At 39.2% G+C, this 13,341-nt stretch overlaps 1 protein-coding gene across 1 annotated transcript; it reads right to left on the bottom strand.

Annotated features, from left to right (window-relative positions):
* Positions 1-2,737: 2,737 nt before the first annotated feature.
* GJB7 (gap junction protein beta 7) lies at positions 2,738-4,224 on the bottom strand (the record flags this gene model as incomplete). Its single annotated transcript, XM_080663898.1, has 2 exons — positions 4,177-4,224; positions 2,738-3,571 (listed from the first exon to the last, which is right to left on the bottom strand). The coding sequence occupies exon 2, from the start codon at positions 3,542-3,544 to the stop codon at positions 2,738-2,740; it is 807 nt and encodes a 268-aa protein (XP_080520024.1). The 5' UTR covers positions 3,545-3,571; positions 4,177-4,224.
* Between the last annotated feature and the right edge of the window lie 9,117 nt (positions 4,225-13,341).

Genomic DNA, 13,341 nt, shown 5'->3' with positions numbered 1-13,341 from the left:
AATAGTAGAGTTGTTTAGTAGACTCTGCCATGATGGAAACATGAGAGTTCTATGGGAGTTCTCACAACTTCCCACAATTCTTTCACAGCTGGACGAAGATTTGCTTTAGAGAAAAGACCCAATTTTATATTAAAGTGCTTTTGGTAGATCTCTTCCACAACCCTATTCACACAAACATTCTATATGTACATATGAGTAAAATTATACTCAATGCTGAAAAAGGAAAGACTAAGTACAAGAGAAGTGTCCTACCTATTATTATTATTCAGGAAATAAACTTGTGAAGAATACGGTTTTATTAGTACTCTCAGTTGCAAGACACAGAACCCCAGTTTAAACCATCGGAAGCAAGAATGGGGCCTTTATCTTTCATATAACTAAACTGCAGAAAGGCTAGGAGTGGAGCCACTCTCCCCACAGCACTATGGAAGAATTCAAACATTCCCAGATGTTTCACTGTCCCCCCTCACCTTTGATCTTTGCAGGCTGTCTGTCTGAAGTAAATTGGCTTCATTGCCTCAGGGAGACTGGAGCAGTAGCCTCTTGCAGCCCAGGTATTCTTTTGTACTGGTACTTGAAGAAATTTTCCCTCCAACTCCAATTAGAGGAAACCCGGTGGCCAGGGGCAAAGTCTGTAACCAGAAAGATGTGGGGACAAGTGCTAGGGAGTCAGGATAACTGACAAGGAAGGCATCTGTTTAGTGATTGGGGAACCTGAGGCAGTGAGAAAGTGGTCTAAGGAAGACCAATGGTTAATTGCTAACTATGCTTTCCACTAGATATATGTTCCTGAAAAAAAAGTGACTGCCTTTTTGGGTCTCACTTTCTTCAGCTCTAAGGTTACTGTCTGCTTTCTGAGCTCCAGCGAGATGTAGGGAGGTCAAGTGAGGCAGCCATGTAAACACAGGATAGAGGTGGTTCTCCACCCATCTTCACCTCCATGCTCCTTAGTGGAAGTGCACATTTTCTTGAGACAAGAATCACGTATCTCTAAAGGTACACAACACAATGCCTGACTTCCATTGATCATTACTCAATATTTATTGATAACAAACTGAATAAAGATGGCAAACTTTAATTGCCAATTTTCTCTCAAGTACTTTGGGTTTTCACTAACACCAAGACAGCCTCCAGAATGTTCTTATGGGAAACTCATTTTGTAAATTAAGCTTAAAGGAGAAAATGTTTCCCTTTCTATCTAAGCAACTTCATTCATAGCCCTTACTCCCATTACCTCTCAGTCTTCTCTCTGTGCAAAGTGGACAAGCAAGGAATGTACATATCCAGTCAATCTTTGATTGAGCAGAGCTTGTTATAACTGATGTGAAGAAGCTGAGCTTCCTCAGGCTGAAAAATTACCTTGTCTCCATTCCAGTTCTATGCACTAAAATCCCATTTTCTAGATTTTATGTCATGATCAGGGCTTTAAAAACCTTAAAGCTCTTTTACTACCTATCGCTGTCAAAAAAAATAAGTTCCTTTAATGTAAAATGGTAAAGTACATGGATGTAAGCTCATGAGTCCAGCAGTGATCAGGGCTGTAAACTAAAGGGGAAATCACGAAGTTCACCTTCCTCCCTGTTGTCGTGGACACAGTCTAGGACAGATTATGACCACTGTTGGTGGCATGGTCTGCAGGCCACATAACACAAATAACCTTCATTATGCATGACTTGTAGTGAGACACTTTATGCTAGAGGGCAGGCCATGAAAGACATGACATTGGCATTTATATGCACTGAATTCTTGTTTAAAGATTTCTGGTAGAGAAAAATGATTTCTGAGCTATCTTTACCAAGCAGGGTTGCAAATTCTGTTCTAATTGTCAGAACAAGTTTATTTCACAAAATAATCGTCCTCGGTGCAGCCGAGTAAAGCTACCAATGACAGTCAAATAACACCACAAAGCCATTTTTATTCTGGAGAAATGCACATATGTTAGAATATTAAATCCAAAGAGATATCTATAATTTTTTTAAATAGGAAAGTAACAGCATAGCACACAATTTTCCATTCTAGAGGGAGGGGAGATGTACTAATAAATTGTAGGCAAGCTGTGACACATTGTATGACACATTGTGAATTCCTGATCATAATGGAAATGTATAAGGTATTTTCAAGTTTTGTGGTTAGAGAGAAGTGTTAAATGGGCATATTCTTTTTCTGGGTCCTCCCCCACTCCCTATCAATGTGCTTTTTCTGGGGGACCTGCTGTCCATCATGACTCTAGGGTGACCCTTTCCAATGTCCAGGGACACGTAAACTGCAGAGTCGTGGGTTCTGTGGTCTTTTCCCCTGGCTGGGCCTTCTCGCTAAATAGGCTCCTGTGCCCCTGGTTAGCGGCCACTCCGCCCTCCCCAGCCTTTCTCTGCGAGGATTGGGTGGGGCTGCGTGAGTGGAGCCATGGCTGCTGCTTTGGAAAGCTTGCCAGTGCCTCAACTGCACCTTGGAGGCCATCACATTTGTCAGAAGTGTCACTTCTTATACTTTCCACTTGACAGACCTAAGCACTTAGAAGGATGCTGTTAGCTGGGTTTCTTCAGACTAATTTGCAATTAACTATTCAAACACAATTCATGTACCCACATGAACCCTGCAGCAAAACAACGAGAACTCTGGTGTACATGATCGAGCACATATTGAAAATTTTATTTATTCCACATTACATGAAGGCTGATACACTTTGTTTCCCATCCCAGCCTAGTTCTTGCTTAGGAGGGATGCAGGTTTTCTTTGTTTAACCTTCTAGTGTGTTGCAAAGTAGCTTTGTTTCACTTCCCTGGGTTGTGCTTATGGCAGAGGCTGAATGGTGATTCTGGAGTAGCGGAGGGGCCCCTACCTCATCACATTCAACATATGTAAGGTTGGGGCACTCACACACTGAGGACTTGGGTCTTTTAGAGTATTTTTGGAGACAGCACTTAAGAAGGCACTTGAGAACCAAAAAGCTCAGTTCAGTGAAATTCAACACAATACACAGGCATGAGGTAACCACCATGAAGAGGATGAAGATGGTTTTCTCGGTGGGTTTGGACATGAAGCAGTCCACAGTGTTGGGACAAGGCTTCCGATCACACTTCATAAGGTAAGGAACACTAAAGCCATCATACAGCTTGTAAAATAAAACCAAGAAGCCAATTTCAAAACCAATTTTAACAATGAGACTGATAAGGTAAGTGTACCACAGGCCCCCATCCATTGTACCTAGGCTAGCATATAGTTTCTTCCTGTGCCTTTTCTCTCTACCCTCACGATAGGCTACATGTAGAACCACCAGAAGTGAAGGCGTGGAGACCATGATCAGTTGTAAGGCCCAAAGTCTGACCTGGGAGATGGGGAAGAAGTAGTCAAAACACACGTTTTCACAACCAGGCTGTCTAATGTTGCACTCAAACTCTTTCTGCTCATCTTTCCACACATGCTCTGCTGCCACCATGTAGACCAGCAAACGGAAGATGAACACAACAGTCAGCCAAATCCTCCCAATCCCAGTTGAGTATTTATTTACTCCACTTAAGAGATCTCTGAGGAATATCCAACTCATGGCGTAGGCTCAAAAGAAGACAAGATTCTGCAAAAGAAAACAATTTCATCATGATTCATTTATTTTTATTCTACTGATCATTTATTTCTACTGTCTTAATTTGATTATGGGCCTGTGGGAAGTAAACTCAAATTTCTACATGATTACAACTTGGATGTTGAGGGCTCCCTAAGAATCCCTGAGGATATTCTCTCTTTGGTACAAGGAGATGACATAACTGGCCCACATTTGTAACTGATCCCATGCCCAATTTAATTGGGAATTTGGTTGGTCATCCCACACATACTACCCCGCTTTCAAGCAAATCCTTTTAGTTGATTGCTTCTCTCTAAGAATGGGTTCTGTGGCTGATCTGGAAAGAAATGGATGTAAATCTCTAGGTTACCTTGGTACTCTGAGATGTCTCTTACATGCCAGCTTCTTGAAGTTGTAGTCTCTACTCCTTTCCCTAATCTGTCAAAGTACTTCCCCAACCCTTAAAGGTTATTCCCTGCCCCTACTTCCCCTCATGTAGTGAATCATATACTAGGAACAGAGCTTGCCTAGTGAAAAGTGGGGTTCTATAATAACAACTTTCTCTGACCCATGCTTCCTCATCCCTCCAGACCTACTTACATCCATGCCAAACTTACCTTCTTTACTGAGTTTGGAGGGAGAGGTCAGTCACCTCTTGCCTGAAAATGATCATTCCAGCTCTTCATCCCATTGTTGATCTGTCCATTTTCCCTGCCCTTTGATTTCCTTAACTGGGTGACTATCATTACCAACAACCAAGCACCCAAGTCAGGAATCTCATAATCATTCTAGACTCCTCTCATGGCCCTTTTGTAATTGCTCACCAAGTTCTTCTGATTCCTCCTAATTATTTCTCAAATTTATCTCCAAGTCACTGCTGAGATCTTTCTGATCTGTACAGCCCTCCCAGTGTCATCATCTGTCTCTTCCCTTATCCTCGTAGTACATACTTGATGATGCTTAATTCTCTTGTAATGAAGATTGGGTAGAAGGGACAGGCTGCAATGCAATCTTTTTTTTCTTTTTTTTTCTTTAAATTCTTTTTCAACCACAGTCCACCTTCAGCATTATTCCACATTGGTTTCAGGTGGACAGCACAGTGGCCAGACAATCACATACCTCACAAAGTAATTTTAATTATTTTAAAGCAGGGTTTCTCAACAGTGGACTGGAAAAGTGGACCTTGACATTTTGGACTGGAAAATTCTTTCTAGCAGCTGTTCTGTGCATGGTGGAGTGTTGAGCAGCATTCCTGGCCTCTGCCACCTCCTGTCCCCACTTGTGACAACCAAAAATGTCTCCAGACATTTCCAAATGTACCCTGGAGAAATAAGGCAAAATCTCTGCAGTTGAAAACTGTTGCTCTTAACTTCCTACTGTAATCAGACGATGTGGGTTAGAGCTCCTAGTCTGCCACTCACACACACTGTTACGTCTCAGGTGAAAACCTTGCCATTTCAGGTCCTGTTTCCTATTACAGAAATAATGACATCTTTCTTCATAGACTCGGCCAAACGAGAACCATGGAAATGATGCTGTGAAGGGAACCAGGGGGTTAAGAAATTTGGGGTATTGTTATAACAGCACACCTGTTGGAGCACATCACATTATCTCGTACTGAGGGAACAATATGTAGCAACCCACACACTACAGCCCCAAGGAGATGTATCAAGGTTAAGAGCTGTTTTCAGAGAAAACAAAGGTACATGTACACAATGCTCTATTCAGTAGGGAATAAATACTCCAATGTCCTTGGTTTCAGAACACAAACAAAATTGTATTAAATAAAAAGGATTCTCAAATCCACCTGAAAGGTTAATGTCTCCGTGAATTATTAAAACACAGTCCAAAGGTTATAAAGGAATAAAAAGGTATTATGTTTCCTCATGACGTGTTATTGGGCATTTGTCCATATTACTCAAGTGGATATTTATGTAATGTTCCAAAACATTTGAAAGTACTCTGTTGGGCATGTTAGAAAAGGGAGGAAGGTAAGAGTGGATACAGACTATTCTGCTAAAAAATATATATATATATTTGAACAGAATCCAAAGATTGATGTTGTCAAATGTGTCAGGATTATGAGTTTCATTGGACTGATAAATGTCCAACCTATTTTGAAATTCTCTGCTGAAGAGGCAATTGTTTTTCTCAGGAGGGAGGGGTGTTCTAATGTTAGTTCACTTTTAACAGCTGGTTTAGCATAAGTGAAATAAGCCTGGGTACAGGGTTGGACTCCTTGGGTTCAAGTCCACGTTCATCTGTGATAATAGTACCTACCTCATGGGACTCAAAACAGTGTCTGACACATTGTGGGTGCTCAATAAGCAATATCTGCTTTTTTTCATTAAAACCTTTCTTGATATCAAAGTAAAGTCTTCAATTGCAAGTTACATTTGTTTTTTTCTCTAGCTCTGTTCATGTGAAGGTGAAAAATAGGAATCTCCATTTAATAGCCTGTTAAGCATTTGAAAGCAGTAAGTGAAGTCATTAGCTCAAATATTTTTGTATTTTTGCAGATTGTCTCCTTATTTTAATAAAGATCTTTAATTTATCCCTTTTATTAAATCACCAAGTATTACTCTCAAATTTTAAAAGTGTCCACTTACCAGTTCTAATGAAGCAGTTCTATGATTTTCTCCTCTTAAGAAGTAGCAGTTTACTGCAGAGGAATTCAATCTGGAAAATTCAGTTAACCAAATACTTTCAGAAAGTAAATATTCAATTCTTGATATCAGGGACAATTTTGGAAAGTTGCAAAATTCCACCAAACATTTTAGGTAAATTAAAAGTAGGGGTGAGAAGCCGGTGCTGGGACAACCAGATTTTCACATGCAAAAAAATAAAGTTGAATTCCTCACCATTTAAAAAAAAAAATTAACTCAAAATGGATCAATAACCTAAATATAAGAGCTAAAACCATAAAAGTTTTCCAAGAACACATAGTGGTAAATATTTATGATCTTGGATTGGTAATGGATTCTTAGATATGACACCAAAAGCATGAGCAGCAACAACAAAAAATAATTTGGACTTCATAAAAAACTTTTGTTCTGTCCTGGCAAATGTGTCTCAGTGGTCAGAGCATTGGTCTGCACACGGAAGGGTCCTGGGTTCAACTGGGTTGCAGGTTCGATTCCCAGCCCCAGTCAGGGTGTGTTCGGGAGGCAACCAGTCAATGTGTCTCTCTCACATCAATGCTTTCCCCCCACCTCCCACCCTCCATCCTCGCCTTCCCTCCCTCCCTCCTTTCTACTGTCTCTGAAAAGCAATTGGGAAAAACAACAACAATATCCTCAGGTGAGGATTAATAACAACAACAATAAAACTTCTGTTCATCAAAGAACATTACCAGGGAAGTAAAAAATAGTAACCTACAAAATGAGAAAAAAATTTAAGTCATATATCTGATAAGGGCTTAATATTCAGAATATATTTAAAAATTCTTAAAACTCAACAACAAAAAGACAACTCAATTAAAAAATGGGCAAAACTTGAATAAACACTTCCCCAAAGGAAATATGCAAATGGCCAATCCACCCAGGAAAAGATCTCAACATCATTAGTCACTAGGGAAATGAAATCAAAACTGCAATGAGATACCACTTCACACTTATTAGAATGGGTATAATCTTTAAAAGGTAAACTAGCAAGTGTTGGCAAGGATGGTGGCGAAATTGGAATCCTATACAAAACTGGTGGAAATGTAAAACGGTGCTGCCACTGTGAAAAACAGTTTGGCAGTTCCTCAGAAAGCTAGACATAGACTTACCTTATGACCCAGCAATTCCACTTCCAGATAAATACCAAAAAATGTTTTTTGAAAACAGGCACTCAAAGAGATGTTTGTATGCCAAGATTCATTACAGCATTATTTTCAATAACCAACAGGTAAAAACGACTTGTTACATCAACAGATGAATGGATAAACAAAATTATTCAGTCAGAAAATGGAAGTTCTGCTACATGCTACAGCAAGTATGAATCTTGAAGAAGACATTATGGTAAGTGAAATAAGACACAAAAGGATAAATGTTGTGTGATTCCACTTATATGAAGTATCTAGCAAACTCATAGAGATAGAAACAAGATTAGACATTACCAGGTACTAGAAGGAAGAAAAAAATGGGTAGTTATTGCTTAATGATTACAGAGTTTCAGTTTGGGTTTGAAAATTTTTTGGAAATAGATGGTAGTGATGGTTGCACAAAACTGTAATTAATGTTACTGAATTGTACACTTAAAATGATCAAAATCAATTTTGTTATGTATATATTTTTACCAATATATATAATTTTTACCAAAAAAGTTCCCCAAAAATGTGGGTGGAAAGGTGCCTATTCAGAATATAAGGGAACAATAGTGGTTTAAATAATCTGAACAGTTATGGAAAACTGTTTATATAGGGAATGAAAATAGGGACAAAAGGTGGAATAACAAAATATTGCTAATCCTTATCAATGAAAAAAAGTTCTTATATCCTCTTTTTCACGATTTTTTGTGGTGCCAATAATGTTTTTTACAAAAAGAACATACACTTGAAGAAAATAAACTTAATAAAAACGAAACCCTATGATATCAGAGCTATTACTATTCTATGTATGTATGTGTTTGTGACGGTTGAACAAGGCTGTTTATAGAATAAATGTTTACAAAGCAAGCTTATTAATATATATCAGGAAAGTTACCCGGTAGGAAAATTATGTGCTGAATCATTTTCAACCTTTCTTGCCTATGCATATATGTCAGTGACTCCCCAAATGTCCAGTCCAGACCTCTCACCTCTGAGCTACAGCTGGCTCCTTGTCATCTCATAAACTTAAAATGTCCCAAAGTGAACTCTACTTTCGACCTCCCCCAGAACACTGCTCCTCCTCCAGTGCTCTCTACCTTAGTAAATCACACTATTACCCACCCAAGTGTTGAAACCAGAAACGTGGAATTTGTTCTTCACCTTCTCTCTGCTCCAAACCCCACATCCAATCTCTATTCAAGTCCAAAGTTTCTACCTTTGAAATGTATCCCAAAACTTCTTCTCACTCTTTTTGTCTGCACTACCACCACCCTAATCCAAGCCACCCTCAGCTCCTGCCTGGTACACCATAATAGCTTCTTATCTGTCTCCCCTTTTCTCATTCTTGACCTCTTCCAACTCATTCTTCACTTCATAACCAGATTAACATTTTAAATGGAGGTTATATGGCCTCATTTCTCTGCTTAAATCTAGAACATGATTTCCCATTGCACTTAAGGTAGGGAAAAAAGGCCAAATACTTCACTGGAAGGCAAAGCCCTGCATAGTGGTGCCCTTGCCTGTCTGTCCAACTCATCTTGCACATCTCCAAGGTACACTGAATGCCCGGCATGCTCCTCTTCCTTCACTTCCTCCTTTAGACCCTACGTCCACTTTGTTCCTCTTGCCTGCGATGCTCTTTTCCTTCACCTGTATCAGAGAGGCCTTCCCTGACCCCACCAATCTAACTTGGTCTTCCTTGGTATTCTTGTTTATAATATTGGCCTTCTTTCTTTCATTCCACTTAAACTTATTTATATGAACAATATCTGTATAGACTGTGTGTTCTCTGAGAGGGGACCGGGGTTGTCAAATTGAGTGAATAAAGATGTAGGATATCCAGTCAAATTTGAGTTTTAAATAAATAATGAACAATTTTCTAGTATAAGTATGCCTGCTATCCAATATTTGGGGTTACTTACACTAAATAAGTATTCATTGGAAATTAAAATTTAACTGGGCAATCTACTTATATTTCATCTGGCAACATAAGAAAGTACCTTCATGGTCCACTATGGCACACCCCGTGCCTAAATAATGAATGGGAACACAGCCTCTCTAGATCTTAGAAACTTCTCCAGGAACACTTGGGGACCTCAACCATTCTTCTCCTGTACCCAGTCTCTCTACCTCTACCTGAATTAAATGTCACTCCATTTTCTATTAAACTCAGCCTTCCTGTTCTGAGGTCCCCATTTCCTCTAACTCCTAGTTGGAATTGAGATCCAGACCATCCTGCTTCATCTCTATAAGAAAAGCAAGTGGGAGATGTCCCCAACACCTTGTCTACCAACACTGACCAACACCCACTTTGGTCAGATGGTTTATCCTCCCCACTCTGCCTACCCATGTCTCCCATCTCAAGCCCACAGGTCATTTTCATCTTCATGCACTTGCTCGAACTGCTCCTTCCTCCTCTGTGCCCTACCTCCTCCTCATAGTCTTCCAAGTTGTGACTTTTCTCCCTTCAGATTTTGTAGCTCCTACTAAACCTCAGGACATATTTTAGCATTTGATGATATAACATCTTAACTAGTCTTATATAGATTGTTTCTCCCCAAAGAACCTTATATGTTGTTTGGAGCTGAAGACCATATTTTCTACTTGTTTTGTATCCTCCAACATGCATAGCATAAAGTAGCTGTTTAATAAATATTTATTAGCTACATTTAACTAAAAAAAAAAAGCGAATTTGAATCTCAGGTGAAATATTCAGTCTCAAACTTCTTCCCTCTTTCCTATAAAATAACTACTCATCTAGTCTTCAAGAGCCTTAATTCTTCCCACTGACCACACTAAGAGATTCAGCTAAAAAAATGAGAAATTAATTTTCATATCACTTGGTTGTCATGTCTAATATTAATATTGATGGTTAGGAAACATCCATTCCTATTTACTCAAATAATTCAAGTGTTAAACTGATAGCAACAGTAGTCTTCATGATTAGCACCAATGTTGATTCAACTGTTTAATAATTTTATTAACAATCCCAAATGAATTTGGCAAACTCCACAGCCTTCAGGCCAAATTAAGTTTACCACCTGTTTAATAAATACAGGGTTATGATTTGGGAAACATCCATGCCCATTCACTTCTTACTGTCTATATTTGCTTTCATGTTAAAATAGCAGAGTTGAGTAGTTGCAGTGGAGATAGTATGTATGGCCCTCAAAGCATAAAATATTTACTATCTCACCCTTTGCAGAAAATGTTGGCTGACATCTGATATTTGCATCATATTTAAATTCATATTGGAACCACGTTACAGAACTTTTTAATTATCTGGGCTAAACAACACATGATGGGTTGTGCTCAAGAGAAAGCCAAAGGAAGCCATGTTGAGATTGCAGCATGAGGGAAGTGAGTAGTTTGAGTGGAGACAAGTGGTGGAAGAACAAGCCGTTACCCAAACCACGGTGGGCCAGGCAGGACCCACTCAAAGAACCTGGGCTTCTGCGCTCAGTGTCTTATTATCTTAATGAGCAGTGATTTAATTTTAGCAAAACATCATCGTTTGTCCACTAAATTTTAATTACTTTTAATTTTATTGGTGTGATGTATGCTTTTTTCTTTTGTAAATATAATTGCATAGGAACCATAAGTCTAAGGGTTAGCCTGTTGGCGTACAATTATTTTACATCCCGTTTTCAGTTTTATGCATATAAAAACAGTATGCTAAAAAAAATAAATTGTCAACACTGAAGTTTCCATGAACAATGCTGAGTAGAATGCACCTACATAGCCAACACATGCATACATATACCACTTGCCTGGTGTTTTAATTTCCTGTACAAATAAAGGCATTGTCATTTTTAGAGGCTCACCTCTTAGGAATCGTGCAAAGTTCTCCTCAAGTCACACAGAAAAGCCACTGAAGGGGCCTGTGCCATTCTTTGCCCCTGTTGCCCCACACATTCACATCAGCTCACTCGGTGCTCAGGCCAGCCCTTCTGACTTGGCCACAGCCTCCCAAAGCGCTCAGGTCAATAACACGTTCCAAATGGGCAACGTTACTTGGAGGCAGCTTATGCAGAAAGGGCATCTGTGATGCAGCAACAGACTGAACAGCAACATGTGTAGGTTTGTAATGATTAGGGTTACTTCTCTCCCTGAAACATTGTGGAAAGAGGTAATGGCTACCCAATTACAAGAAATGCCATTTTCCGATTAAATAAATCCTATCACAAGAAAAATAAGCTTACCTTCTGACACAGATGTGGAGATTAAGAAGAGATCCAGTTGGTTGCTCATTCAATTTAAAAAATCATGAGTTGATTATATTATTTCCCTGAGAGGGAACTAGTGCTCTCCACTCAGGAAAATGGAGCCCAGTGGTTTCCAAGGTAGTGGAAGCCAAAGAGTGTAACCTGATCATTTGTTTTGGCTCATAACCTAGATGAGAATTCTTGTGTCTCTGCTGTTTACAATATACGTTAAAAGAGAACTGAACGGGGGGAATGAATTCAAAGCCACTCATGTACACAGTTCATTGAACATTTTTTTTATAAAACCTTGTCATCATCTACACAAAGAAGCTAGAACAATGAGAGTGTTTCATCTCTTTAAATGATTTTCCAAGGTTATTTATTAAAGCCTAGCTACAAAACAAACAAACAAAAAACAATAGGCAAAAGACCAATTTAATTGAGTCTACCTTTGAAGAGTTTATTTTAACTTTACTTCATATGCCCTCTTCTTAGAAATCCAGGAGGCAAAAAGGCATTGTAAAAATCCTTTTCCCAGCCCCAGGAAACATTGATACAGACATTTCCTATGCATATAATAGTGATAGAGGGGAGAGGGAGAGGGAGAAAGAGAGTGAGAGAAAGAGAGAGAGAGAAGTTTATCTTTTTATGGACCATTTCTAGGTGTGAGTTTTGGCTAAAATTAAAGATATGTAAAAATTAAAATGAAATCATGTATCTCTAAAAATAAGAATAGTTTATCATGTTTCTCTTAGACTAAGAATAGCTTAGAAACAGAATTTTACCATTGGAAATGAGACTAGAGCTCATAAAATTTAATGCCTTTTTTTTAAAGATGAGAAAACAGAACTACAGAGAGCAGCCTGCCTCAGGCCCTAGAGTCCGAACAGAAAGTAGGAAAGGACGGGATGAGACCCAAGTCCCAGAGCTCCTTCCTTCCCACTGCCTTAGCCAGCTCCACAGGCCCTGTGAATTTCAGGTTCTCAGACTTCTCTTAGCATTCAGGACCTTTAACATTATTCCTGTATTCATATTTCCAATCCAAAATTCAAAGAAGAATGCAGTTTATTTAGAGAAATCATCAATTGTCATTAAGTTTATTACTGGATGAAACTTCTCCATACCCAGTAAAGCAAATCTTGTTTGGTTTGGTTTGGTTTTTAGAGATTCCAGGGTCCCAGAATGGTGATGCAGTCTCCAAAGGGCTATTACCATGATAAGATCCCGAGGCCTTGTCTCTGCAACTGATCATCTCTTTCAGTTTCCACTCCATTGTTTTTAATGAGCACTTAGCAGATTTTAGCCATGGTCTTAAAGCATTACCTGTTTGCACTGAGACACCTTCCGCCAGGAGCGGTTGAACTGAGGTAGTTTGTTGTTAGGGCAACCTTCAGGGCAGCCTTACTGAATCCCCGAGTGCTGAGATTGAGACTGAGATTGAGACGACCTAGGCTTCCCAATGATGTTAGCAATAACCCAAACAAAGGTAGCATTCCAAGAGGCAGAGGCATCATTTTCTAGACAAAGCTCCCTGTTCTCAAGGATCTTGCATAAAAGCTAGGGGGGAGAAAAATGGCCAGGGGCTGGGAAAGGCTATATAGAGGAAATGGGATATGGGTTGGATCTTTGATTTTACTGACAGGCAGAATCATGGGTGTGTTCTGGACAAAGTCCCTCTGCTGAACCCTACATCCTCTCAATTATACTCACAATTCCTTCTATGCTTTTGACAACAAGATTTAATTCTTCTACCTCTATTTTTTTGTTTGGAGAAACAAACATAA

This window comes from Plecotus auritus (assembly GCF_963455305.1).
Source record: "Plecotus auritus genome assembly, chromosome: 4".
Lineage (NCBI taxonomy): Eukaryota > Metazoa > Chordata > Mammalia > Chiroptera > Vespertilionidae > Plecotus > Plecotus auritus.
Note: the sequence above shows the minus strand (reverse complement) of the source record. Positions and strands in the feature narration are given on the sequence as shown.